Below are 23,756 nucleotides of genomic sequence, written 5' to 3' on the forward strand. Positions count from 1 at the left end.
TTACTTGATAGGTTTCATCACAATTTCTCAAGGTTAAGTCTATTCAAATTCAGTGCTATCAACAAGAGTCAATTCATAGTCATCTGTACTCTCTCAGAACACTGCAGGTTTTCATAGCTTACAAATTTAAATGCAGAAAACATTTTAAAAACAGCCAAATAAGATTGTCGAAACACTGGAAAATACTGAAAAATCTATACCAGTTTTGAGAAGAAGAAGAAGAAGAAGAAGAAGAAGAAGAAGAAGAAGAAGAAACTGTTCCAGCAGTGTTGACCCATCCTTCTTAGAAGTAGTTCTTTAGCCCGTAGACTTTAGAAAACAGAAATTTGTTCTTAACATGATTTTTTGTTGGGTTCCAGCATGGGTCCCAATTTGGTCTGTGTGGCTGTTTTCCTCAAACCATGTCCAACTGACCTCATATGTGAAATAGGGTTGCCAAGGAATGATCAGAAGCCTTAAAGTACTGGTTGGCAGTGAAAGAAAACTAGCATTGATCAACTGTAATATCATTGGGAACTCCATAGCAAGGGTGATTCCAGTAGGCTTCTTGGGAGCCATGAGCAGCTGATTGGCACTTGCAGCAAGAACATTAAGAAAAGACTGCTGGATCAGACCAACGGCACATCTAGTCCAACATCCTGTTCTCACAATGGCCAAACAGGTGCAATCAGGACCTGAGCCAAAGAGCATTCTCCCCTCCTGTGGTTTCAAGCACTGGTATTCAGAATGATATTGCCCTGAACTGTGGAGGTAGAGTATAATCATCATGTCTAGTAGTCACATACAGTCGTAACCTCCATGTATTTGTCTAATCCTCATTTAAAGCCATCCAAGTTGGTGGGCATTATTTCTTCCCATGGGATTGAGTACCATAGACGGATTTGCACTTACTGGGGCTTGCTGTAAGCACAAGTATCCTTTTGCATTGCTGGCTTAAATTGCAGGTGATGATGCAAAGGCTCTTCCTCTGTAGGAGGAGCTCAAGCTGCAGCCACAAAGTAACTTTTCACTTTTAAGTCATCTGATGACATTGTGACTAACAGATGGGGACCTCACCCACCTGTCAAAATGGCAAAGTGTGCCTCTCTGTGTTCAGGACGGTTATGTTCCCTGCCCCTAGTCTGCATGGACTTTCAGTGCATACTCTCCATGCACTGGTCTTTTCCAGACCACCTTGGAGATGCCAGAGCCTGAATCTAGAACATACGCTCTACCACTGAGTTATGTTATTTTCCCCTGAAGCCTCTTTCGGTTGGAAACTGATGTAATTCATTACGAATGGACATTACTAGCATGTATGCTCACTTAACTCTTCCACAGAATATTGGAATAAGATAATAAGCATAAAGCAGGGCTTACATGTTTTTATATACCAATAATAATTATAACCGAAGTATTTCTCATTCAAATATCAATATATTATAACCGATTCCCTCCTGTCATACAGAAGACACAATGAGGTGGCTTCATATGCACAAAGTAGCATTCAGAACTGTCCAAAAGATCCTGCTGCCATATATATCAACCTTCTTCCTGCCCCCTTCCACAGCCATGCTAGGCAGACCTCCTGACCAACCCTTACATACAGGTTGCTCCCATAAGGGGAGAAGGGCCATTTTCAATTCAGGGTAGTCACTGTCAAGGTGTACGATTCAACCCTTACTTGGGTGGGAGGATCAATAATTCAACAGGATGTTTCCTAGGGGCTGAACAGAGGCAAAGTAAGTCAACTGCCACCTTCAAGGACACATCCTTACAAGCTGGTGACAGGCTTCAGATACAGCTGTACACCTGCACTTCGCTACCCATGCAAAGAACTGCCTCACACCCTTAGTTATGCTACGGTGCTCAGAATTTATCCTTAGTTGAATAGATTTTAGTATTCTTATTATTTTCTTTCTCTGTAGCATTGCAGCTTATCAAGAAAATAAATGATTGGACTGATCAGTTCAGTACGTAACTGGTTCTTGGCAGATTAATGATTTAGCCTATTGATTAACCTAAAACCTTGATTCAATTATGAGTTTCTTAGCCTTTGGCACTACCTGGCATATAAAAACAAGTTTTCCTCACAGAAGTTGCACCGCTTTCAACACAGTTTCCATTAATTCAGTAAGCTAGCATTAGTACAGGCTTTAAAATGTGCACTTATTAATAGGTTTAAAACCCATGATTAACACTACACTTTTAATTTGTTCATGCTACCTGTATAATGGTTCAGGGTGTTTTCCAATAGGCCTAAGCTTTCATTAGCCATTTCCCTTCTCTATCAGACAATACACAGTGTTAACAATAGAACACTTAATTACAGAGTAAGTACAGCAACACACTCATGCAGCTAAGAGGTAGGCCCTGGAAGTAACAGATATAAAGCTTCTTCCATAGATGCAGCCAATAGAAAGTTCTGAAATTCCACACAAACTTTGACAGGGTGACACAAAGCAACCTCATTTTAGGATATCTTTTGTATTCATAAAGACAAATAAACAGTCAAGTTTGCATGTTATTATTTCTGTTTGTATTTAAAAAAAATAAAGTATATAAATATTTTAAATAAAAGAATGAATAAATAAATAAATTCAAGGGCATCATTCATTGGAATGAAATATCATATCCCTTCCCCACAATAGAAGATTAGGCCCCTGACAGTTTTTCTCATGGTGTCAATGCAGGTACAAAAGAACTAACATTTCCGTAGAACAAAATCTGCAATAGTTCTTGTCCCCAAATAATGTAGGCTGTCTTCAATTTGTGCTCATGCAAAGTCAGTCATGTTTTCAAAGCCCAAATTACTTCCTCCAAGTGTATTACATATATGAGAAAACTGTGATCCACTTAATTTTCATTAAACTTGTTTCTTTTCCAAGGCAACTATAAAGTCTTATTGATGTTTTCCCATTCGACTGGGCAGCTATATAGGTTCTTCCATTCAAAAGGCGGACAGTTAATCAACCCAGCTATTAAGATCTTTGTCTCTAAAATCATCGCCCAGCTGAGATATGGGGAATTGCTGTCAAATCTGAAATAGAGGTTCTGCAAAATAACTTTAGATTTGGGGGTTTCCCTGCAGTACACCGGAAGCCCACCTCAGAGCCGACTTGGGCCTTCCCTCGCTAGCAGCCAGAATTGATCTAGCCCATCTGAGATACTGGCACAGGCTAAATGCCTTCGAGGATCATACTCGTACTAAGCTCTGTTGGTTAGAGCAACTAAGGACAGGGGGCTGGGCACAAAAGTTCCAAGATAAGATTAGGGCTTATAATCTCCAAATAGAGAACTACTTAACCCTTAGCCCACGTGACCTTAGAAATTGGATTTTTGATCAGGATGCCAACCAAGACAGAGCATCCATCATTGCTGCCCACTACTCTACTTGGTACCCCCACATTCAAGACCAATCATTCAAGGCCCTGTTACCTTGAGACTCTGACTTTCCCACAATCACACAGAGCCTTAGTAAAACGAAGATTTCAACAGATGCCCTTGGCATATTTAGAGGGGATCACAAATGTATTCATGGATGTAATCAGGCAGAGGACATCACACACCACCTGCTGACTTGCCCCTTGTATACAATGGCCATTTATATTGCCAATTCTTAATCGGCTTCCAGGTCAATCTGCAAAGGAAGTGACAGTTGAACTCCTAGCAGATAAACATCTATATATTACACACCAGATAGCCAAATTTGCAGTGGCAGTCAAGAAGCTCCATTCCAGCTATGTGAATGCACTCCAATCTTAAGTCTTAATGTTGTACATTTATTTTTATATTGTAAACTGTGATTACGTGTAATATTTTAGATGAAAATTTCATTTTATTCTCTGTCGTCCATTGTAAAGGCCTTTGGCTATATACAATAAAAATGATTGATATTAATGTTTTGTGACATGGAAGATACAATTTCATCTACTGCATTCCAATTCTCCAAGAGTTGACATCACCTAAGACTTATAATCATGTTTCTAAGGTAAGGAGTTGGGTAGATTATGCTAGTTTCTTTAGTTGTCTTTTGTATTAACTATGCACACCACAGAATAGAGCAAGTACATATTTGTTCACATAACTGAGCAGAATCTGAAACTGTCCTTTAAAGTGTTATAGTACTATGTGTGACAAGCAATTCTTGTTCTAATTAGGGATGGGGAGGGGCTTTGTGACAACAGCATTCCTCCTTTTTAATTCATTCAAAAATTTGCATTATTGATTAAAATCAAAGCCTATGATTCTTTGCCTAGACCTGTGCCTCTAATACATATCCCTAAAGTATCTGCCATTTCATACATAAAACAAGGAAACCAAAAATGAGTGCCACTACTAACAACAAAGGGGTCAATGTCACTTTAGTTCATGTCAGTTAATCCCAATAAGTATTCTGGAAATCTAAAAAGAAAAAAAAAGATCTTCCATTTGTTATACGTACTATATGTTTTCAAAGCACATAAATCTATTTTAAAAATAGAACATATAAGAGATTTTTTTAAAAATAAATTGGAATACTAGTACATACCTTGCCTTTTTGTTGGCCTTGGGTTTTGGTGTGGTGTTTTTTGCTTTTTTCTCCTTTGGCTCTTTAGGGATCTTCGGGGTTTTGGGAGTCTTGGGTTCCTTAGGCTCCTTCTTCTCCTTAGGTTCTTTCGGATCCTTCGGCTCTTTTTTCACCTTGGGTTTTTTCTTTTTCTTTTTCTCTTCCTGGGAACAGTCTAGAGATTTCCTGGTAGGATCCTGGCTATCAAGCCCACTAGGAAAGCCATCCTTGCCAAATCCTTTGCTGGGACCTTCTGCAACAATGTGATTGTTTTTCTTTTTCTTTTTCTTCTGCTGTGGTTGCTGCTCAATTGATGGAAGGTAATCATCACTTTTCAGTAGCTGGGCATTCGGTCCACTAACCTGAGTCATGTCTGGCACTGGTTTCTCAAGGAAGGGTTCTGACGGAGAATGCTAGGAGAAACAAATGAGGCATTAAATTAATACAACTTTAAAATTCAGCCTTGGAAATCTTACTGATTAAAGAAAATGTTGCATTTTTTTTTCCAGGAGACCAGGCAGTCATTCAGAAAACAAAATTAATCCAACATTTAGAACAGCCATGTTAAATTATTAATATGTAAGGTCTACACCTATAAAGAGAATTATTATATCATAATTACTTAATGATAAAAGTCACATTAGAAACGGCTTTACTTCTATTACAACAGAGTACAGCAGAGCACATGGGGCCACTAATACCCTGGTATGATTGGAACAAAACAGAAAGTGATCAGAGATGACAGGTGATCTGTATGATAGCAAGAGGATACATGTACTTTTCTGCCAACATTGGTGTAAAATGACCTATTTACTGCTTTATTCAAAGTAAATGAATAGCTGATAAGAATTGCCTTGACCCATTTGTTCCAATTATATTTAGTGACTGATGGAACAATACACAGACAAGATGCTATGAACTAAGGCATGGGGAGAAATGATTAAAAAAAATTAAGCTGTGAAAAAATAAGTACTTCATCCACCAAAAAGTCCATTTATTTTTTAAATGTATGTGATTCTGAATAAAAATACATGTATAGCTGTAAAGTTCACTAAAGTTCTCCAAATAAGGTGCTTCTCAAAGTGACTGCTCATAGGAGTACCAAAAGCATTCAGCAGCTTTCTGGGTCCCATCTATCCTTATAAATACAATTAATGAAGCAACTGCTATCATTTCCTGCTTCCTCTACTTGTACTAGGATTAGACAGCCATTTTCTCATTTGTTTGTTGTTATCATACAACACTCCCATTTTCTCATTTGTTTGTTGTTATCATACAACACTCCTCTTATTCCTAGTCACCGCTGTCTAATTCCAATCTCATTTCAATTTCTTCTTCTAATTTTTTTGTCTGATTCTCATACCTAGGTTTGGTTTTTGTTAAGACTTACACCAGGGCTAATAAATCAGAAATTATTCATGAGGTATTTTCTTGTTCTTGAAAATATGTTCATCATAGAACTGTTGGTGAACTCCAACCGCCCAGTTTGGACAAATGTGTAGATTGCTTATTGATTGCACTCATGCACCAACTTTCTGCAAAGGCATTCAGGGCACCTTATAATTTAAAATAATAATAACTCCGCTCCGCCCCAAAAAAGTTGCAAAAGGTAAAACAGATACAGTGGTACCTCGGGTTAAGTACTTAATTCGTTCCGGAGGTCCGTTCTTAACCTGAAACTGTTCTTAACCTGAAGCACCACTTTAGCTAATGGGGCCTCCCGCTGCCACCGCGCCGCTGGAGCACAATTTCTGTTCTCATCCTGAAGCAAAGTTCTTAACCCAGGGTAATATTTCTGGGTTAGCGGAGTCTGTAACCAGAAGTGTATGTAACCCGAGGTACCACTGTATATAGTTTCAGGGTGCTGGAAGTCTCCTCTGTGAGACAGCTTAAAGGACTGCTTCATCCCAATTTCTCTTCCCAGATAATGGAGGGCACATACCTGTACCCAGCTCTCTCCTGCTAAAGTTAAACCATGTGCTGCTCTCCACAGCTGTCATTTTTCCAGGCAGGTGGTGGTGATGGTTAAAGGGGAGGGACACAGATTTTTCTGCATATTATCTTTCCAGTAACTTGTGAGCAACCAGCCACTTCACCTAACTTTCCTACTTATTTTTAAAAAACTCTTAAAGCCACTTTACCTTAGCGATATTCTACAAATTATCATGGTATCTTCTTATTTCAACTCACTTTGCGATTTGTACTCTAAGCAATCAGTTCAACACCTTGGCTCAAAATTTAATCTTTCACAGGAGAGAAATCAGTAAAGATTAAACACAAGTAGTCAATAATCCTGTCTGATTAGCAGTAAAAAAAATTTTTTGTACTACTTGAAATGGGAAAGGTGTTCAAAAATATTTCAGTATTTATTAGACTTCCATAACCCTAAGTCTTTTAGAGAAAAGCTGTTTTTGTAAACATTTAACAAAGAACAGATGGCCTCTTTTAATCATGTGAAAAAAACCTGGGGCTCACATTAATACTCATATAACAGACTACTGGACTGCATCACCTCCCTAACCAGCCGCATGATACCTTCCTCAGTAATGCTATTAATTTTACAGTTGTTGTTTTGTCATCCATTTCCAGGATGACACTTATTCAATACAATTAAGGGCTCTCCCAAAATCTCATTTAAAAGAAGGGTGGAAATTCCCACATCATGAAGGCCATTTTAGCATACAAATATCTACTTCCGGTATTAACTTGTAACTGCTTACAAGTTTTATTCTGTCAAATGAAGCTTATTATAAAACTTTTGTTTATTTTTATTTTATAATCATATTAATGCTGCCTCATAATTCTCCACCCATTTGAAGTAAGGTTGCAATGCAATGCAGGTAGTGAAATACAGCGGTACCTCTAGTTACAGACTCGATCCGTTCTGGGGGGGGGGCCTTCGGCATCCCAAAAAGTCCGTAACAAGAGCGCCGCTTCTGCGCATGTGCAAAGCGTGCAGAACGCTTCTGCGCATGCACACACGGCAAAACCAGGAAGTATACAGTTAAAGGTTTGCCGCGTTCACAAGCCAAAAAGACACAACATGAACCTAACGAAACACGAGGTATGACTGTAAAGTTACTTTTCAAATGTATGGTAATTTCCAGATTTGTTTGCATAGTGTAAGAAATCCAAGAATGTAGGTTGTGTGTGTTAAGTTAGAGCAACTTTCTATATTGTACAAGGCCAAACAGCCTCATATGGGGGCAGCAGGGTTTGAAATAATGTGGTACCAAAATATCTTGGCTTTTAAAGGTCAACATTGACTATTTAAATAAGGTCTAGAAACCCATAAGCAATCAATGCAAATGGCATGGTATATGTGATATATGCTCTGAACAATTGGCCCAATACGCATCCAAGCAGCTACATTTTGTGCTAATTTAAGTTTCATAAATTACAATGCAATCTGAATGAGTAACCGAGGAAGTGTGTGATTGAGGCATGGTCCACTTTCTCTGGAAAAAGTTTCTATCTAGTGAACCAGCCTAAGTTGGTAAAAGGCACTCCAAGCCAACAGTGCTACATAATGTATTCACAAATACAGTTGTACCTTGAGAGTCGAATGGAATCCATTCTGGAAGTCCGTTCGACTTCCAAAACATTTGGAAACCAAAGCGCAGCTTTTGATTGGCTGCAGGGACCTCCTGCAGCCAATTGGAAGCCGTGTAACCCCCATTGGATGTTCGGGTTCCAAAGAACATTCGACTTGCAAGATGTTCGGGATCCAAGGCACAACTTTACTGTCAAGTCCAGAAGAACCCCCAAAGCTGCAAACTGGGTCTTTGGAGAAGTACAAACCAATATAAAACAGGTCAGTAGACTTCCTAATTCCAGTACCTCTGTCATACCTGGATTAAGCATCATATTGTTTGCCTTTATCCACCTCAAAACAACCAAGCAATTGTTTAGCCTTTTCACAACCTCCCTGTGACTTTTAGATGCGAAAGAGGAGATAGAGTTGTGAATTATTCGCATACTGAAAAAAACATATCAGTCAAAACCTTTGGATGACTTCTCCAAGCTGTTTCATGTAGATGTTGACAGCACAGAACCCCGAGGAAACCCACCACGTGGTGGAACAGAAATTCCCCAGCACCACCTTCTAGGTCACTCCCTCCCGAATGGACAGGAACTTCCGCTAACACTCCAAGTGCCATCCCAGCAACATGGCTCAGAAGGAAACAATGGTTAACTGATACTGAAAGGTTAGGAAAAACTATCAAGTTTCAGCATTACTTGCAAAATTGGTAGAAAACATTAAAAATGTATACAAAATGTCTTTTCTTTGCCATCAGGTTAGAATTTTGAGCAGAACATGACCTCGTTTAATTCTCATTTTATGATCCTTGGGTTATGATGCAAAATCTTCCATAATATTCTTCTCACAAACATGCTTATAATTTTCCTATCTTTTGTTGCATAAGGCACTGACGTAATCTAACTGTGAAGTTAACAGAACACAAACTACTGAGGTCAAGTTATCAGTGTCCAGATTGCAATGTCCTTTGGTCCCCAGCCAAAACTGGAAAGTAAGAAAACCATAAGAGCCTGCTGGATCAGGCCAATAGCCCATTTAGTCCAGATGCCGGTGGGGAAGCCATAAGCAGATTTTGAACACAAGAGTCCTCTCCCCTCTAATGGTTTTCAGCAACTGGTATTCAGAAGCATCGCTGCCTTCAACAGATCATAGCCATCATGCCCTGTAGCCATTGATAGCCCTCTCCATCATGAATTTGTATAATCTTCTTTTAAAGCCAACTCCTGAGCTCAGCTAGAGGAGGTGGTGTTGGTCAGTAGGAAAAATAAACAGAAGAGGAAGGGCAATGCAAATTGAAACTTGGCTCCTTTTTGAGAGGATCTGTGGTATTACTGTGCCTAGCCTCTCCAAGGGATGCTCCAGAGTAGCCAGCCAACAGCAGCTCCTAACTCCCTCCAACCACTACCTGCTCCTTGTCTACAGCTCAAGCCCCAGCCCATTGACTCTGATTGGTCAGGGGTTGTTCCCCAGGCTTGAAGCATTTCCTCTGATGGAATTTGCATCTATTGACAAAGTGAATGAACACCTTCCCTACCTTAGGATTCCAATAGCAAAGCAGCAGAAGGAAATAAATTTAGGTAGGGAGCCGACTCTATCTCAAGACACACTGGGTAAGGGGAGCAAAAGCAGCATTTTATTTGTCCCTTGCAGAAGGACCACATGGTATTTCAAGCAAGGCAAACAAACTAAGCTTCCATCCATTCAATGGTTGTTTGCTTACACCTTACTGTGGGACAATCTAAAATACAGGTCCCACTGAAATCATGTTCCAAGTCAGGTTGCAAAGGTCATTTTCACATGAGTGTGCGAGTGTTCCTCCTTCTCTCCTTAGTCAATGTATTCTAAGCTACTTCAAAACAATATATCATTTGTTCTAGGTCACTGGTCTTCACTATTTAGTCACAGCCCGATCCAAGCTGAGTTTCAGCAGGAACATTACCACCATGAAAATATATGGTAAAATATTAAGAAATGGGTCCCCAATACATGTTTGGGTTAAAAGGGGGTCTGAGTCTGGAAAGATTGAAGATACCTGCTCTAGGTGTAAGGATCCAGAGAAAATACAAGAACCTTGACCTGGCCCAGGACTAGATGGGCAGCCAGTGAAGCATCTCACATTTTCAGTCAGATGCCCACTTCAGCATCTGGCTACTGCATTCTGTACCAGCTGGAGTTTCTCACCAGACCCAAGAGCAGTCCCACATAGAGCACATCACAGTAGTCCTGTCTCAAGGGTACCAAGTACCCTGGTCAGGTTATTCCTGTCCACAAATAGCTATTCCTGGCGAACGGGACAAAGCTGATAAAAGGCACTCCTACCCACACAGCACCCTTGGGTCTATAGTGACAAAGATGCATCCAGGAGTAGCCCCAAAGCTAGGGAGTTGTTCCTTCAGAGAGAGAGTGCAACTCCATCCAGAATAGGTATCGATTGCCAACTTCCCGAACATGGGAACCAGCCACCCAAAGAACCTCTGTCTTCCCAAGATTCAAGGTGTGATGGCCTGGGACTCGGGGTCAGACTCGGAGCCAGAGGAGTCTCAGTCCGCACCAGATCCTTTGCCTCAGGCGGCAGCTGAACCTAGTCTGGGGCCTGATTCTGAAGAGCCCCAGTCTGCACAGGTTCCCCTGCAATTAGCACCAGCTGGGCCGAGTCAGGGGCCTGAGCCTGCCCTGGCTCCAGATGTGGGGATTACCTCATTGCCTTCAGCTGTGCAATCACTTACAGCTGCTCTACTACCAGTTGGGTCAGGAGAGGCTGAGGCGGCCTCTGGGTCTAGTAACCCACCGACATATCCCGAGCTGCAGAGACTGAGGACTGAGAGAAGGAGAGACCTGAGTACTTGCAGGAGGAGTGCTCGCCTTCGGGCGAGACAGGGACATGAGTCACCAGGGGATCAGGACCGGCCGTTACCCCGACAAAGATAAAAGGCTGCTGGACCCTGCCCCAGGTTGCGGGAGCGACATTGCTGTTTGTCAGAACCTGCCTGTGATCCTGTGCCTGACCTTGCCTGGTTTCCTGCCTCGGCCCTGTTGGACTGACTCATTGTGGAACCCTGGGATTCAGAACCGGACCTGGACCGTGTTACTCAGGTTAGCACTGGGTCCAGCACACAAGCAAAGTTAGTGACCCTTTTCCAGTCCATCACTGCATTCAGACACTAATCCAGAGGCTTTTATAGCATCTCCTGTTTCAGAAGTTATTGAGAGGTGTTATTGGAAATGAAGGGCAAATGGGCCTCATTGATGTGGGAAGGTAGCCCATCTCAGAGGATGAAAACTCTGGTCTAAACCTCTGCTGCCTTGCGACTATCCTCATTCATGAGAAAGGCTTTGGGAGTAAAGCCCAAGAAAAAATCAGTACTCACTGCCTTGCGGAGAAGAAAAGGCTAAATAAGGAGTAAACCCTACACAAATCCAGAGAGGAGGTCCTAAGATGGCTGAATGGCATCTTGCTTGCCTCCTTCCTGCAACTCCTGCAGCCAAGCAGGTGCCAAATATCTTGCTCTGTTTTCCTTTGGACCACACCAGCGAGGCAGCCCAAGACCTTCTCACACACACATCCTTGAGTCCCAGAGAGGCCACAAAAACAACATAGGAGGCAGCAGTTACTAGTCTCTGCATCCACAACAGACACTGTGATTCTCCAGCAGTTTGCCTTCACCCCCTGAGGCGCACTCTATTGTCTCTCAAGACAGACAGATGTTAACAACAAACCGCAGCGGTCTGCCTCTATGATAGGAGTAACCAGCCATCGGACCACATAGAAGAACTACATCAGAAGGTTCCCTGTGAATGCAATGGAGGCAGTCAAGTAGGATCTCTTTGCTGCCCTCACTGCAAAGTGGCAGGCCTGATTATGAACCAGAACACATATTTGGTTGGCTTCTGAGTGAGATTTATGCCACTGACACTCCAACCCTTCAATTCATCAACTGCAGCTCCTCAGTATACCAAGGAGCAAAACAGATGCCACAGCACTAGAGCATGCACCAAGGAGAGATTGCATGAGCCGTATGAGTCTCACCACTCCACACTGAAGTCAGATCCTCAGCAGGGTCACCTGCTCTATCCACTGGAAAATCCCCCAGAGTAGCCAGAAACATACAATGCCTAGTTCTTCACCACCTCCATTTAAATTTTCATTAGTTTTATAGTCTTCATCCCAAGTGTCATGAACTGGCAGGACAACAGGGAGGAGGAAAAGGATCCTGGTGAGGACACACAGGGGCAAGCAGGGGGTGAGGAAGGAAGTAGTCACAGGAGGATGGTGAGGGGATGGGGCTCAGTGTGCACAAACCAGAGCAGCAGGACCCATCACCAGAGACAGAGGCGCCCCTGTCCCCACGAACACAGTGGGCTCTGAGGCATAGATAGCAGCAGGAGTGGCACTCTAGGAGGCTGAGTCAGGCAAGGGCCCACAGCCCAGCTTCCTAGCTGTCTGTCTGTGGCTTGCTAGCTCTGGGAGGTGTGTGATTCCTCAGCTTGGAGCAGGTGAGGGTCACATGCCTCATCAAACCCAGGTGCTGCAATCAGCATGCAAAGGACAAAAGGGAAGGGGAACCAAGGTGCTGCCCATGTTGATGGACCTTGGCTTGGGTGCACCTATACCTCTATGGGGCTGTGCTTTAGGTTTGACTCTGGACTGTGTCTCCTGACCTTTGGACTCTGATTGCTTGGATTGACCCCGACTTTAAACTTTGGAGCTGACATACTGACTTGCCACCAGGTAGGCCAGGGGTTCAGCACACCAAGGGGGAGATTTGCCTCCTGCACTCCTCTCAGCTTTACCCCCTCAGTTCCCCAGTGCCTAACAAATACAACCCCTCATCCTGAAACCATTATCTTATCCACTCATTGAGACTACAAAGCTATGCCTGTCTTCCTGGCTTGCATGGGGAAACTGCAGCACTTCTGCTTGGCCCCAGAATGAAAGTAAGTGTCAGTGCTAAGCATGCTTCCAGGGGAAGGGCATTCACAAACAAAACTGATATTTTCTTAAGTTTCATAATGAGGATACAGGCATATTGGCCAACTCATTGAAAGTGAATGGGCTAGTGGAAGAGGCTGGATGGTTTTGTACCGCCTCTGCACCCAACACAGAAATGCAGACTTCTTTCCAGCCAGCCCCCAATAAGCTGTTTCTTTGTGGGGGAAGGTTGGTTACTTTTGGAGCTTTATTTCGGAGTTGAGCTCTAAACATAATCAACATCTCTACCAGATACATAGAAATGATGTCTTTAACTCAATTTAAGTACAAATCCAATCATTTTTCAAACATGGATATTTACCATGGATCTTACCAAACATAGGCATTTCATCTTCACCTGGCAAAAATAAACTGCTCTAGTCTACTCATTAACTATCAAATCTTGCTTCAACTTATTAGTCATGGGCAGTTTGTTTTCATCTGCTACTGGCTTGAGAAGATTACACTAGGTCAAGGCAGAATGAGGCTGAAAGGGAACAATACCAGAAAGTGAAAGAAAAGGCAAAAAAAATTCATTGTGTGAGTTCCTATATTCCCATAGCTGCAATCCTATACCCACTTGTCTAGGAATAAAACCCAATGAGCTCAACTGACTTTATTCTAAGTTGCCATTTAAGATTGTACTGCTAACCTCAGAAATTTTTATGGAAGCCTCAATATGGCAATATTTCAAAGATATCCCAGTTTTGCAAACAGCCCATGCTACTCTTGAAACCTCCAACAGTGATTTTAATGGAAATCGCTTTGTGAACCCAGATGCACCCTCGTAGCCCATCAAGTTGATGGGCACTGGCAGTTCACCTTGCTCCAGCAGCAAAGGAACAATCAAGAGCTCATTTTCACTTCCGATTGTTCCTCTGAAGTCCTCTCAATACCTATCCTGCAGACCTGACATTACATATGTTGTCAGGTTTGGAGTGGGTGGTCAAAGCAGCCTCAGAGACCAAACTGAGACCCTCGGTGGACCACATCTGGCCCACAGGCTGGAGGTTCCCGACCCTTGCTCTATAGGCGGATTCACAATGGATACAGGATTCAAATGCAACAAAGAAACACAAGCTTTAACTGCAAGAATGAAACAACAGTGAAAATAATATTGTATTTAGTTGTTAACACTGTTTAGTAGTCTGGTTTGCACCATTAGTTAGGAAACATATAAGTAGTGTTAATGGGAAACTTGATTTAAAACTACCATGTAAATCACCCCTTTTCTTGCTTTTTAAATCATGAGTTATAGGCTGCAAAGAGAACAAGAAAAAGTGGAGACAGAGATGGTGTTGTAGAAATGTTTGGGACAGGGAAACAAAAAATTCAGGCAACAAATGGATCAGAAAGGAGACCCATTATGGTACAAGGAAAAGGAGGTTCACATCCTATGGAGTTCAGAAAGGGAAAATGGAGGTTAAGAGAATGGGTTAAAAACCAATTAAGTAGCAACAAAAATGCTTTTTCGCCATAAAAACTGTAATATGACTCTAGTGATTTGAGTTGTGGAGACCTGGTTTTAAAAGATAAGCATCAAGAAAAAAATAATCTATTCTTTCTTTGACATAGGATTATGATTGGCCTATAAAACTGAAGCTTAGGATAAAGGAGTTGAGAATCTTTGGGAAAACAGTATCATTCACTAAAAACATTCAGGAAAGAAGCTTGTGGAAGGGAAATGGATGTGGAATTACAGGAATAAGGAAGACTTCCAGTGTAATATATGGACAGAGTTCCAATAATAAAAGTATGAGGAACTTCAGTTGAAGTTGTAATCCTGCATACTCAGAGTGGGCGAGGAGGAAGAGAGGCTGCCTCTAGGGGCAGGTACAGGATCGCCCTGCGTGGGAAGAAAGAGGGAGTGGAGCAGTGAACAGTAACTATTATTATTATTATTATACAGCTTTGTGCATCCTCGTCTAATCTTGCTCCTTTCTAAAATTTATTTATCAATGTGTTTATTTCTTTCTGTAAATCTACGAAAGAATAAAAGAAAAGAAAAATGGGGATTAAGGAGTTTTCTCCAGATAGCAGAGATGGTGTACACTGTGTCCCACTGGTGTAGTGGGGGTGGCTCTTGCCCTTCATCTGATAGGAATGTTCTGCTGCCCCCCCACACAAAAATGGGGGGGTTGAGGGGGGTCAGTTTTGGGGGGTGATGAATGTCCATATTTTCACCTGCAGAAAGTTGGATGATATTAAATCCATGCTACTCATATGGAGGAATTTACAACTTAAAAAATTCCTAAGGGTCACTTTTACTACCAAAAGCTTACTCTACAGTCAGTGGGAAATAGTAGGCTGGTATCTCGCCACATTTATGCTGTACACTGTTGGGCTAGCAATAATGTCCTTGCTAAATATAAGTCAATGGAGGGAAGACTGAAGATACTGGCTATGTGTATCATTAAGTAGGAGGGAGGAAGAGGAGGGAGAAATTGTTAAATAACTGAAAGCATGTAAAGAACAGCTGTTTTATCTATTAAGAAAATGATATAAGTTGCAACAGAATTCTAAAATTGTAAATCCTTAATTTTGAAAGGTGAGGTCTTTGCATATTTACTTAGAAGTAAGTCTTGCTGTGTTTAGGCATTGGCGTAAGAAGTATTAATTTGCCTTACTCCCAGGTAAGTGCAATAGGATTATAGTTCTATTCTTTAGAAATAAATGCACAACATATGTGAAGGGCAGCTAGGAGTTCTTTAGATGTTCTCAATTCCACGACTATTCTGCAGACACTATACCTTGTTTATTCACTGCAACATGATTAATTAATGTGAAGCTGTAGTCTACTGGAAAGAGGCAGAAGAACAAAGCAGATTTCAACATTTGAAATTTAACCTTCACTTTGAATTTCCTCACTTCCATTTTTTCTGCTTCAAGCTATGCTTGCAATGTCCATTTCTGGTATCTCAACAATAAATACAGAATAAGATTAGTGGGGTTTTTTAAAAGGTAAGTATTACAATAGGAGAAATAAGCTGAGGTTCCTAGCACTTCAATAACATTGATAGTTATATATTGAGATGGTCAGACTCTGAAATCCAAGTAAGATCTCTTAAGAGTGTGGCCAAATACCATGTTCAATATAATTCTTCCACCAGGTTAAGAATGAAAATCTAATTCAAGAAGCGGTTTCAGTGTTAAGATTTTGTTGCGTATAAGTAGATTTGATATTAAATCAAGGATACCAATTTCCAGAAGAAAAACACAGAAATTGAACGGGTGATAGCAAAGGTAATACAGTATGTTAACATGAATGAATTTAACATCAATACTAGTAAAGTTTTAATAGCAGCAATTTTTAAAGCAGCAAGATTTGAGAGGCTCAATGACTAAGTCATAGACCTTTTACCTATAATGGATTCCATTATAGCCCTAAACTCAAATGGAGGTTAAGGTAGACGGGGGGAAATTAGGAGTATTTCAAACACGGCTGGAAAATAGTCTCTCTCTTTATATGACCAAGGTAATGTCATTAAGTGACGTAACAAGTGCAACTAAAGAAGTATCTATTCTGAAGCTTATTAAAAGATGGGTGCTATTTTATATTTATTTTTTAAAGGACGCTTTGCAAGTGGAACCATTATTTTCAAAGGAAGGAGTAAGGCAGATAAGCATAAATTGATTGAACATTTTGATAAAGCTTAGGTACTTCTTAAGTTAAGCATTGTTCTTATATAACCGATATCACCATGCTCAAATTTGAGTGTTCACCCGGACTAATATAAGCTGAAGTCCTGTGCTAAGTCACACGTGTATTATTAACGCTTATACCTTGCTGCTCAGCGGCATCTTGAGTGGGGGTTATTTTCTGGGGGCTATGTGTATATGCAAGAACACGTATAGTCCAACCATTTCCTTGAACCACCCCGGGCGAGCAATATTACCTTCCAGAGCTAGCACACCCAACAGGTCTTGCTCTCTCCCCTTCTCCCCGCTAGGCAGAGTGGTTTAAGCTCTCTGTCTTGCTTACAAGGCCCTGGGAGGCTCTTGCGCGATATCATGAGGCCACATCCAAGTTCCAGCAAGAACCTCCAAGGGTCCGTGCAAGAGTCTCTGAGAACCCGGTAAACAAGATGGAGAGCTTAAGAGCTTATTCTGCGCTGGGGAAACCCTGCACAATAAGAGCATTTTACTTCTCCACCTTCTGTGCATTTAATTTGTTCGATTTCAACTGGCTGGCCTTCAACCATGTAAAGCTGAAATCACACTGTAGTTGCTAGTCTGGGCAGCTTCAGAACCATACTTGCTTACCTTCAGCATTAGAACTGCATCGTGTACTTTCACAGCATTCCCCGTTACCTCAGCTTAAATCAGTTGCATATGTAATTACAAGCAAGACTGCAGCCCAAGCACTTTACTTGAAAGGCAAGGTTTATCTATTTAGAACACAGTAAAAACTGGAAACAACTTCTAGATAAGTTTTTGTTTTTAAGATGCATGCAAAGAAGTTTCAGGCTAAATCATTACTATAATCTATATATCAAGACACAGGTGTTGGCATGTTTTAATCTCTATTACTGTTAATTTTAGTGATTTTAAATGCTTTATTTATTTACCCAGTTTATTTGTTCAGCTACTAGAAATATCCCTGCTTTATCAAGTTATAGTAGTTCCAAAGATGTGAGAGGCTACCTCTTTCCCTAGGGTTCAAAATTAGCAAGGCGCCAGACACATTTTGCGCCTGAAGATTTTCCATTTGCAAGCACCCCAAAAAATCTGGGTGCCATTTTTTTGGTTGGCGGACACTCATGGATTGCTGAAATGTATGGGCTTTGAAGCCTCGAAGTATATGCTAAGGATAGACAATATTTTAAGAAGTTTAAAAATAAAGAGTACAGTGATACCTCAGGTTACAGTCGCTTCCACTAACCCAGAAATAGTACCTCAGGTTAAGAACTTTGCTTCAGGATGAGAACAGAAATCATGTGGCAGCAACGCGGCGGCAACGGGAGGCCCCATTAGCTAAAGTGGTAGCTCAGGTTAAGAACAGTTTCAGGTTAAGAACGGACCTCCAGAACGAATTAAGTTTTTAACCCAAGGTACCAATCTAAAAGTGTTTTGAAAACTGAAGTATAATACTGATTTTTATTGTAAACACCAAATTAAATATGTATTACCAATTTCTGCTAAAAATATTGTTAACAATGTGTCACTTATGTGAATTGTGTATTAGTTCATGCTTATCAAAAGAATAAATAAAAAGTGCTGCTGATCCCCCCAAATGGAGACTAGACATTCTGTTTTGGTGCCCACAACCTACCGTATTTTTCGCTCTATAGGACGCATCTTTTCCCCTCCAAAAATTGAGGGGAAATGTGTGTGCGTCCTATGGAGCGAATGCAGGCTCCTTGGCTTCAGCGATAGCAACGCTAAGCCTCCGAAGTGCAGGGGGAGCGCTCCCTCCACGCTCTGGAGGCTTCGCGTTGCTTTCGCTGCAGCCTGGAGAGCGAGAGGCGTTGGTGCGCACCAACCCCTCTTGCTCTCCAGGCTTCAGGGATAGCTGCGCACAGCCCCTCCGGGAGGGAGAGGCTGCACGTGGCTATGGCTTCCTTAGCCTTGCGTGGGGCTAAAAAGGAAGCCAAAACAGCGAGCAGGATCCATCCCGCTCACTGCCTTGGCTTGTGCCATAGCCCTGCGCAACCCCTCCGGAAGGGAGAGGTTGCGCAGCCTGTACACTGCTCTTTGGGGCTGGGGGGGGGGAGATTTTTTTTTTCTTGATTCCCCCCCCCCCAAAAAAAACTAGGTGCTCCCTATGGTCCAGTGCGCCCTATGGAGCGAAAAATACGGTACGTCCCAGGAGCCATTTGGCTCCTAGCTTTTCTATCCCAGTTTCTAACACTGCTACAGACCCTCTTGAGTGTTAAGATTGGGCAAAGGGGTCTGAGGTAGTTTCAATGCTCTCAATTCAAAGAAAGGTGGTTCTGGAGGTGGCATTCTGTGCAGCAACCCCTAAGACATGGAATTCCCTCCCTCTGACACTTTTGGACTGTCGTTTTCATGGTATGCTGAAGACACACTTCTCTATCATGGCCTTTGGCACATGAGAGGCTTTTATAGGACCTGCCCTCTTCTCTTTACTGATTTGTTTTGACTGATTTTAATACTGTATTTCTAAATTGTTGTAACCCGCCCTGGAACCTCATGGTGGAGTGTAAGAAATCTAATTAATAATTATAACATCTTGAAAATATTTTAGTCAAATTATCATAAAGCAATACATGATTTAATAGATTAAAAATTCATAATAGGATATGGAATTTTAGCAAAAACTGCTGGCTCTCTCAACTCCATATTTCTGCTTTTTATTACACTATATAGGTATGGTTTCAAGGCAACTTGAGAGATTCTAAATAGACTAGTTCTATAGATGAGCCCTAGGATTATTATTAGAGAACAGTTTTAAAGCAACAGCATTTTAAACACCCGAAAAGATTCCTAATGGCTTTTCAACTGGAACCTCATATTTTAAAAGCCAGGAAACAAACTTCCTCTAGCACAAGGAGCCTAGTAGTACTTCTAATATTAATTATACTTATACATGTAAACTGCTAGGACCATGTAATACAGACTTATTCTGAAATCTAATATGGAAGGCATCTTTGAAAATCTGGAGTAGATGATAAGAATGAAGATCAAAGCCAGAGTCAAATACCACTACAACAAATGAGAGCAATTAGTGGATTTGCATCAAAGAATAGAATTATAAAGTTGAAGAAATCACCGTATTGCAATAATAAAAAACCTATCTTGTTTGGGAAGGCTAAATATATTGACTGAGTAATATATATATATATATATATATATATATATATATATATATATATATTGCTCGTGTTATAAGCATAAATATAAATGATCACTGAAATATAATAATAAATAATAATAAAATTTTATTTATATCCCGCCCTCCCCAGCCAAAGCCAGGCTCAGAGCGGCTAACAGTAAAATAATACAGCATTCTAAAATCAATTCATTATAAAATCAGTTCAAATCAAATTGATGGCAACCATTGGGCTAGAGTTCTGTGAAGATAATGACTACAAGCATCGGCTGACGAGAAATCTGAAGTGTCGACAGCACAAAATTTTAAAAAGTAATCAAGACAATAGGATTAGTTACCCTGTAGGACTCAGAACAAACTTTGAAAATATAACTTGTAACAATAAGCACTGTTACACACAAAGCAAAGAAAAAGGTGGCTATCAAAATACTGCCAAAGCATGACTGAATTAAGAACCATAAAATTAATGGGAAAACCTCTTTGGGTCTTTTGCTTCTGCTATGTTTGTAGAATGCAAGGTCAAGTTTTCCTCTGTAAGCTTTTATTTATTAAGAAAAAATGTATGCAAACTGGTGTGCTTTTGGGGGGCACGTGGAGTTGAAAGAGTGGAAATAAGAACTCCCTTCAAAATTACAAGTAAAAAAAAATGAAATAAAGGCGGTGGGATGAGTTCATTGCAGGGAGTTGGGCTAGATAACCCTTGAATCCCTTCCAACTCCACGATTCTATGATTTTCTCAGTATCCAAACCATTTTTCAGATAGACTCAGCTGACGTTAAACAAATATTTTCCTTGATGCTGAGCTTGAGAATGCGGGGGGGGGATAGTTTTTATGACTTAAAAAAAACTTTTTAAAATCCACCCAGAAATGATTTCAGATGCAGGGATATACAGCAATAGGCTGATCTGTCCATGCATAGATGAGACTGAGTCGATTCCTCTGTCCCCTCCCCAGCCAGCATTCCAATTTTCCTGCTGCTCCCCACATGCTTAGAACCCTCATTTAGCTTTAAACTTAAAGGAAGGCAGATGCCCATGCCACTGAAATCTGGATTTCTAAACATCTGAAAATTAATTTAAAACCACAGACTTTCAACTGCTTTACCACAGACTCTCCCATTTGAGCTAGAATTACAGCTCAAAATAAATTTAAATCAACCACAAATTAACCAGACCTGTCTGTTTCATTTTTGTAAAACCATAAACATCCTCCATGATGTTCTTCCCTTTTGCTGGCACAAAGAAGTTAAGATGATGTCTCACAGCAAGACATTGGCTAGTGTAGAATGTGTCAATAGTACAAGCAGTGAACAGGAAGTATCTAGCTCAATCACTCCACATACATTCTACAAACATAGCAGAAGCATGGTGCCCTCCAAATGTTTGCTAGACTACAACTCCCATCAGTCCCAGCCAACATGGTCAATGGTAAGGGATGATGGGACCTGTGATTCTGCAATTTCTAGAGGGTGCCCTGTTGGCTACCCTTGCATAGATGGTCTTAGGAAAGTTGGTCTTCTCTCAGATCCCTATCTGCAGTGCAGATATAATACTCCTGACCAGCCATATGAAGTTGTTTTAAGAAATCCTATATGAAGGCACTCTAGATATCCCAAATGCTTTACGAATTCTATGTATTACAATCCCAGGTCCAAGATCACACCTCAGCTTATGCACTCTATGATTCTTCTGTAAAATGAATCTATTATTTGCCAAATAATGTATAAAAAAGTTTAAAGAATTTTGTTTGAAAATTTTCATCAAAGAAAGTATTTTACACTCCTACACAACTGAGAGCTCAAAGTAAGAGGCATTTCATTTCCTGCAAAGAGAAATAAACCTGAAAGAAAGATGAACCTTTATTTTTTTCTATTTCTAGCAACTAGATTTTGCATTATCTCATGACCCTAAGTTATGAACAATAGCTACTGGGAATACACAGATGACAGTTTGCACAAATGAAAATGATGCCAGCTTTAATGGTAAATATTTTTATATCCAGAAGCATAAGGTCTATTTATAAACAGCCCAGAGTGTTTAGCAACAATTGGCTGGTACACACGAATATTTCTTTCAAAATTAAACAAACCACTTCAGATCAGATCTGATCTCCCATGCAAGGAGAACTACAGCATTATCACTATCTAACAGGGCCAAAAAATATGGGGTACCAGAACTGCAAGCGGATGCAAGGCCATCTGGAAGAGAGAGAAAATGGGACTAGGAGGGATAAACAGAATGTTGGAAACTGTTCACGGGTAATTTAAACAGCTAAAGTTCAAGTGATACACAGATCTAAAATACAAGCCAGAAGGAAGCACTAAATGCACTGAAAAACATTTTTGGCGTTTTATCTCAACGTTCTTTTTAATTTTATTTTATGTACCCATCAGCAACACACAAACAAACACAAAGAAAATTACTTACTATGTCACTTTCTAGATTTGCTCCCGAGTAACAATACCATCCTTTCCCTCTAAGCCTTACTTTAGCATATCAGCTCTGGTGTCTCTTTTACATTATGCAATTTTTCCCAGAACACTCACTATCATTAAAGTCATAATTCATTTCTCAATGAGAAGTGATTTGGGAAGGATTATTACCCGAGTGACTGTATATGCTGTATATCAAGTTGGAACAAATGCCTTCTCAACAATATAGTTAAGGTATTGGTGACAATCAAGGAGTTCACATGTGTGCCATCCCCTTAAACCTCTCCCTGGAGTGAAGCTTCTCCAAATAGGGTCGGAAGTAATCTTTCTGAATGAGCATGGTCAGAATGGTCAAAGGATCTGATCCATAAACGCTCCTTTATTTGTGTCTGAGGGCTGTTCACTACACCGGAAAGTATGTCAATTAAATTCTTGTTTATCTGCACATGTTTCTCCAAAATTATGAAGTTAAGTCAATTGTGTTGTGTGGATGGCAAAAGGGAACAAAAAGAACATTCAGATAAATAAATATGCCCTCAAGCAAATTTTTGTCACAGGAAGTTCAGGCAAATAATGTGTACATACACACCACCTGTTTTTCTCTGAATATGTTAAGAACAGCTAATGCAGGGAAGTCTCTACTATGTCTGTAGAAAGGAACTAAGTTCTTTCAAAGTCTTTATCACAATCTAGGGGTGCTCCTTACTACTGTATTTTAGAAAAAAATTGTTTCATGATATCCCTGGCATACAATCCAATTTATAAAACTGAATAGAGAGGACACTATTATTTCATCTTGAGAGTTCACATGCATGTTTGAAAAAGCAACTTAATGTCATAGATACCGCACCATGATTTTAGATGTGCCAGATGTGCTATAGCAGGAGTGGGGGACTTTTGGCTCTCTGGATGTTGCTGAACTACATCTTCCATTACCCCAGTATGACCAATGGTCAGGACTGACAGGAATTGTAGGTCAACATCATTTATAGGCCAAAAACTTCTACATGACTGTGCCAGAAAGACGACCTTGCACAAATACTTCAATGAGCAGTTTTAACTGCTGCACAACAGCAACACCATATTTTATACCAAATATTTAAACCACACCTTTTTACCTGACATATCAATCTATATGAGAGTTATCAATACAAATGCATATTCAGCAGGAATGTAAAACAACTAATTTATCTTCTGTCCATGAGAACAAATGATGAAAATGAATTCTGAATATATTCACTCAAGTTTTGGGAGTCTTATATATGGTTCAAAGTTAGATACATTCCTATAGTTTGTTGTTTTTAATTAATGTAATTAATTAATGTTTTTATTAATACTGATATGGTTTTATTGTATGTATTGTTTTAGTTGCCGTATGTGACTCTGGGATCCTTTTGAAGAAGTGTGGTCATTAAACTAAATGTATCAACTGCTTGTATCAAATGTGCAGAGACCAAATGTGAAGAAAGATAAAAAAATCTGTAAACATTACA

General features: G+C 40.5%; 1 protein-coding gene across 9 annotated transcripts in view; it reads right to left on the bottom strand.

Moving 5' to 3' along the window:
- The window catches only part of CHD7 (chromodomain helicase DNA binding protein 7), a 141,515-nt gene that overhangs the window by 69,825 nt on the left and 47,934 nt on the right, over positions 1-23,756 (bottom strand). For all 9 annotated transcript variants that reach the window (XM_053396063.1, XM_053396064.1, XM_053396066.1 and 6 more), the window contains one exon: positions 4,511-4,941. In XM_053396063.1, coding sequence (XP_053252038.1) covers positions 4,511-4,941 — 431 coding nt within the window. The remainder of the gene's footprint in view (positions 1-4,510; positions 4,942-23,756) is intronic.

This window comes from Podarcis raffonei, chromosome 7 (assembly GCF_027172205.1).
Source record: "Podarcis raffonei isolate rPodRaf1 chromosome 7, rPodRaf1.pri, whole genome shotgun sequence".
In the NCBI taxonomy this organism is placed as follows: Eukaryota; Metazoa; Chordata; class Lepidosauria; order Squamata; family Lacertidae; genus Podarcis; species Podarcis raffonei.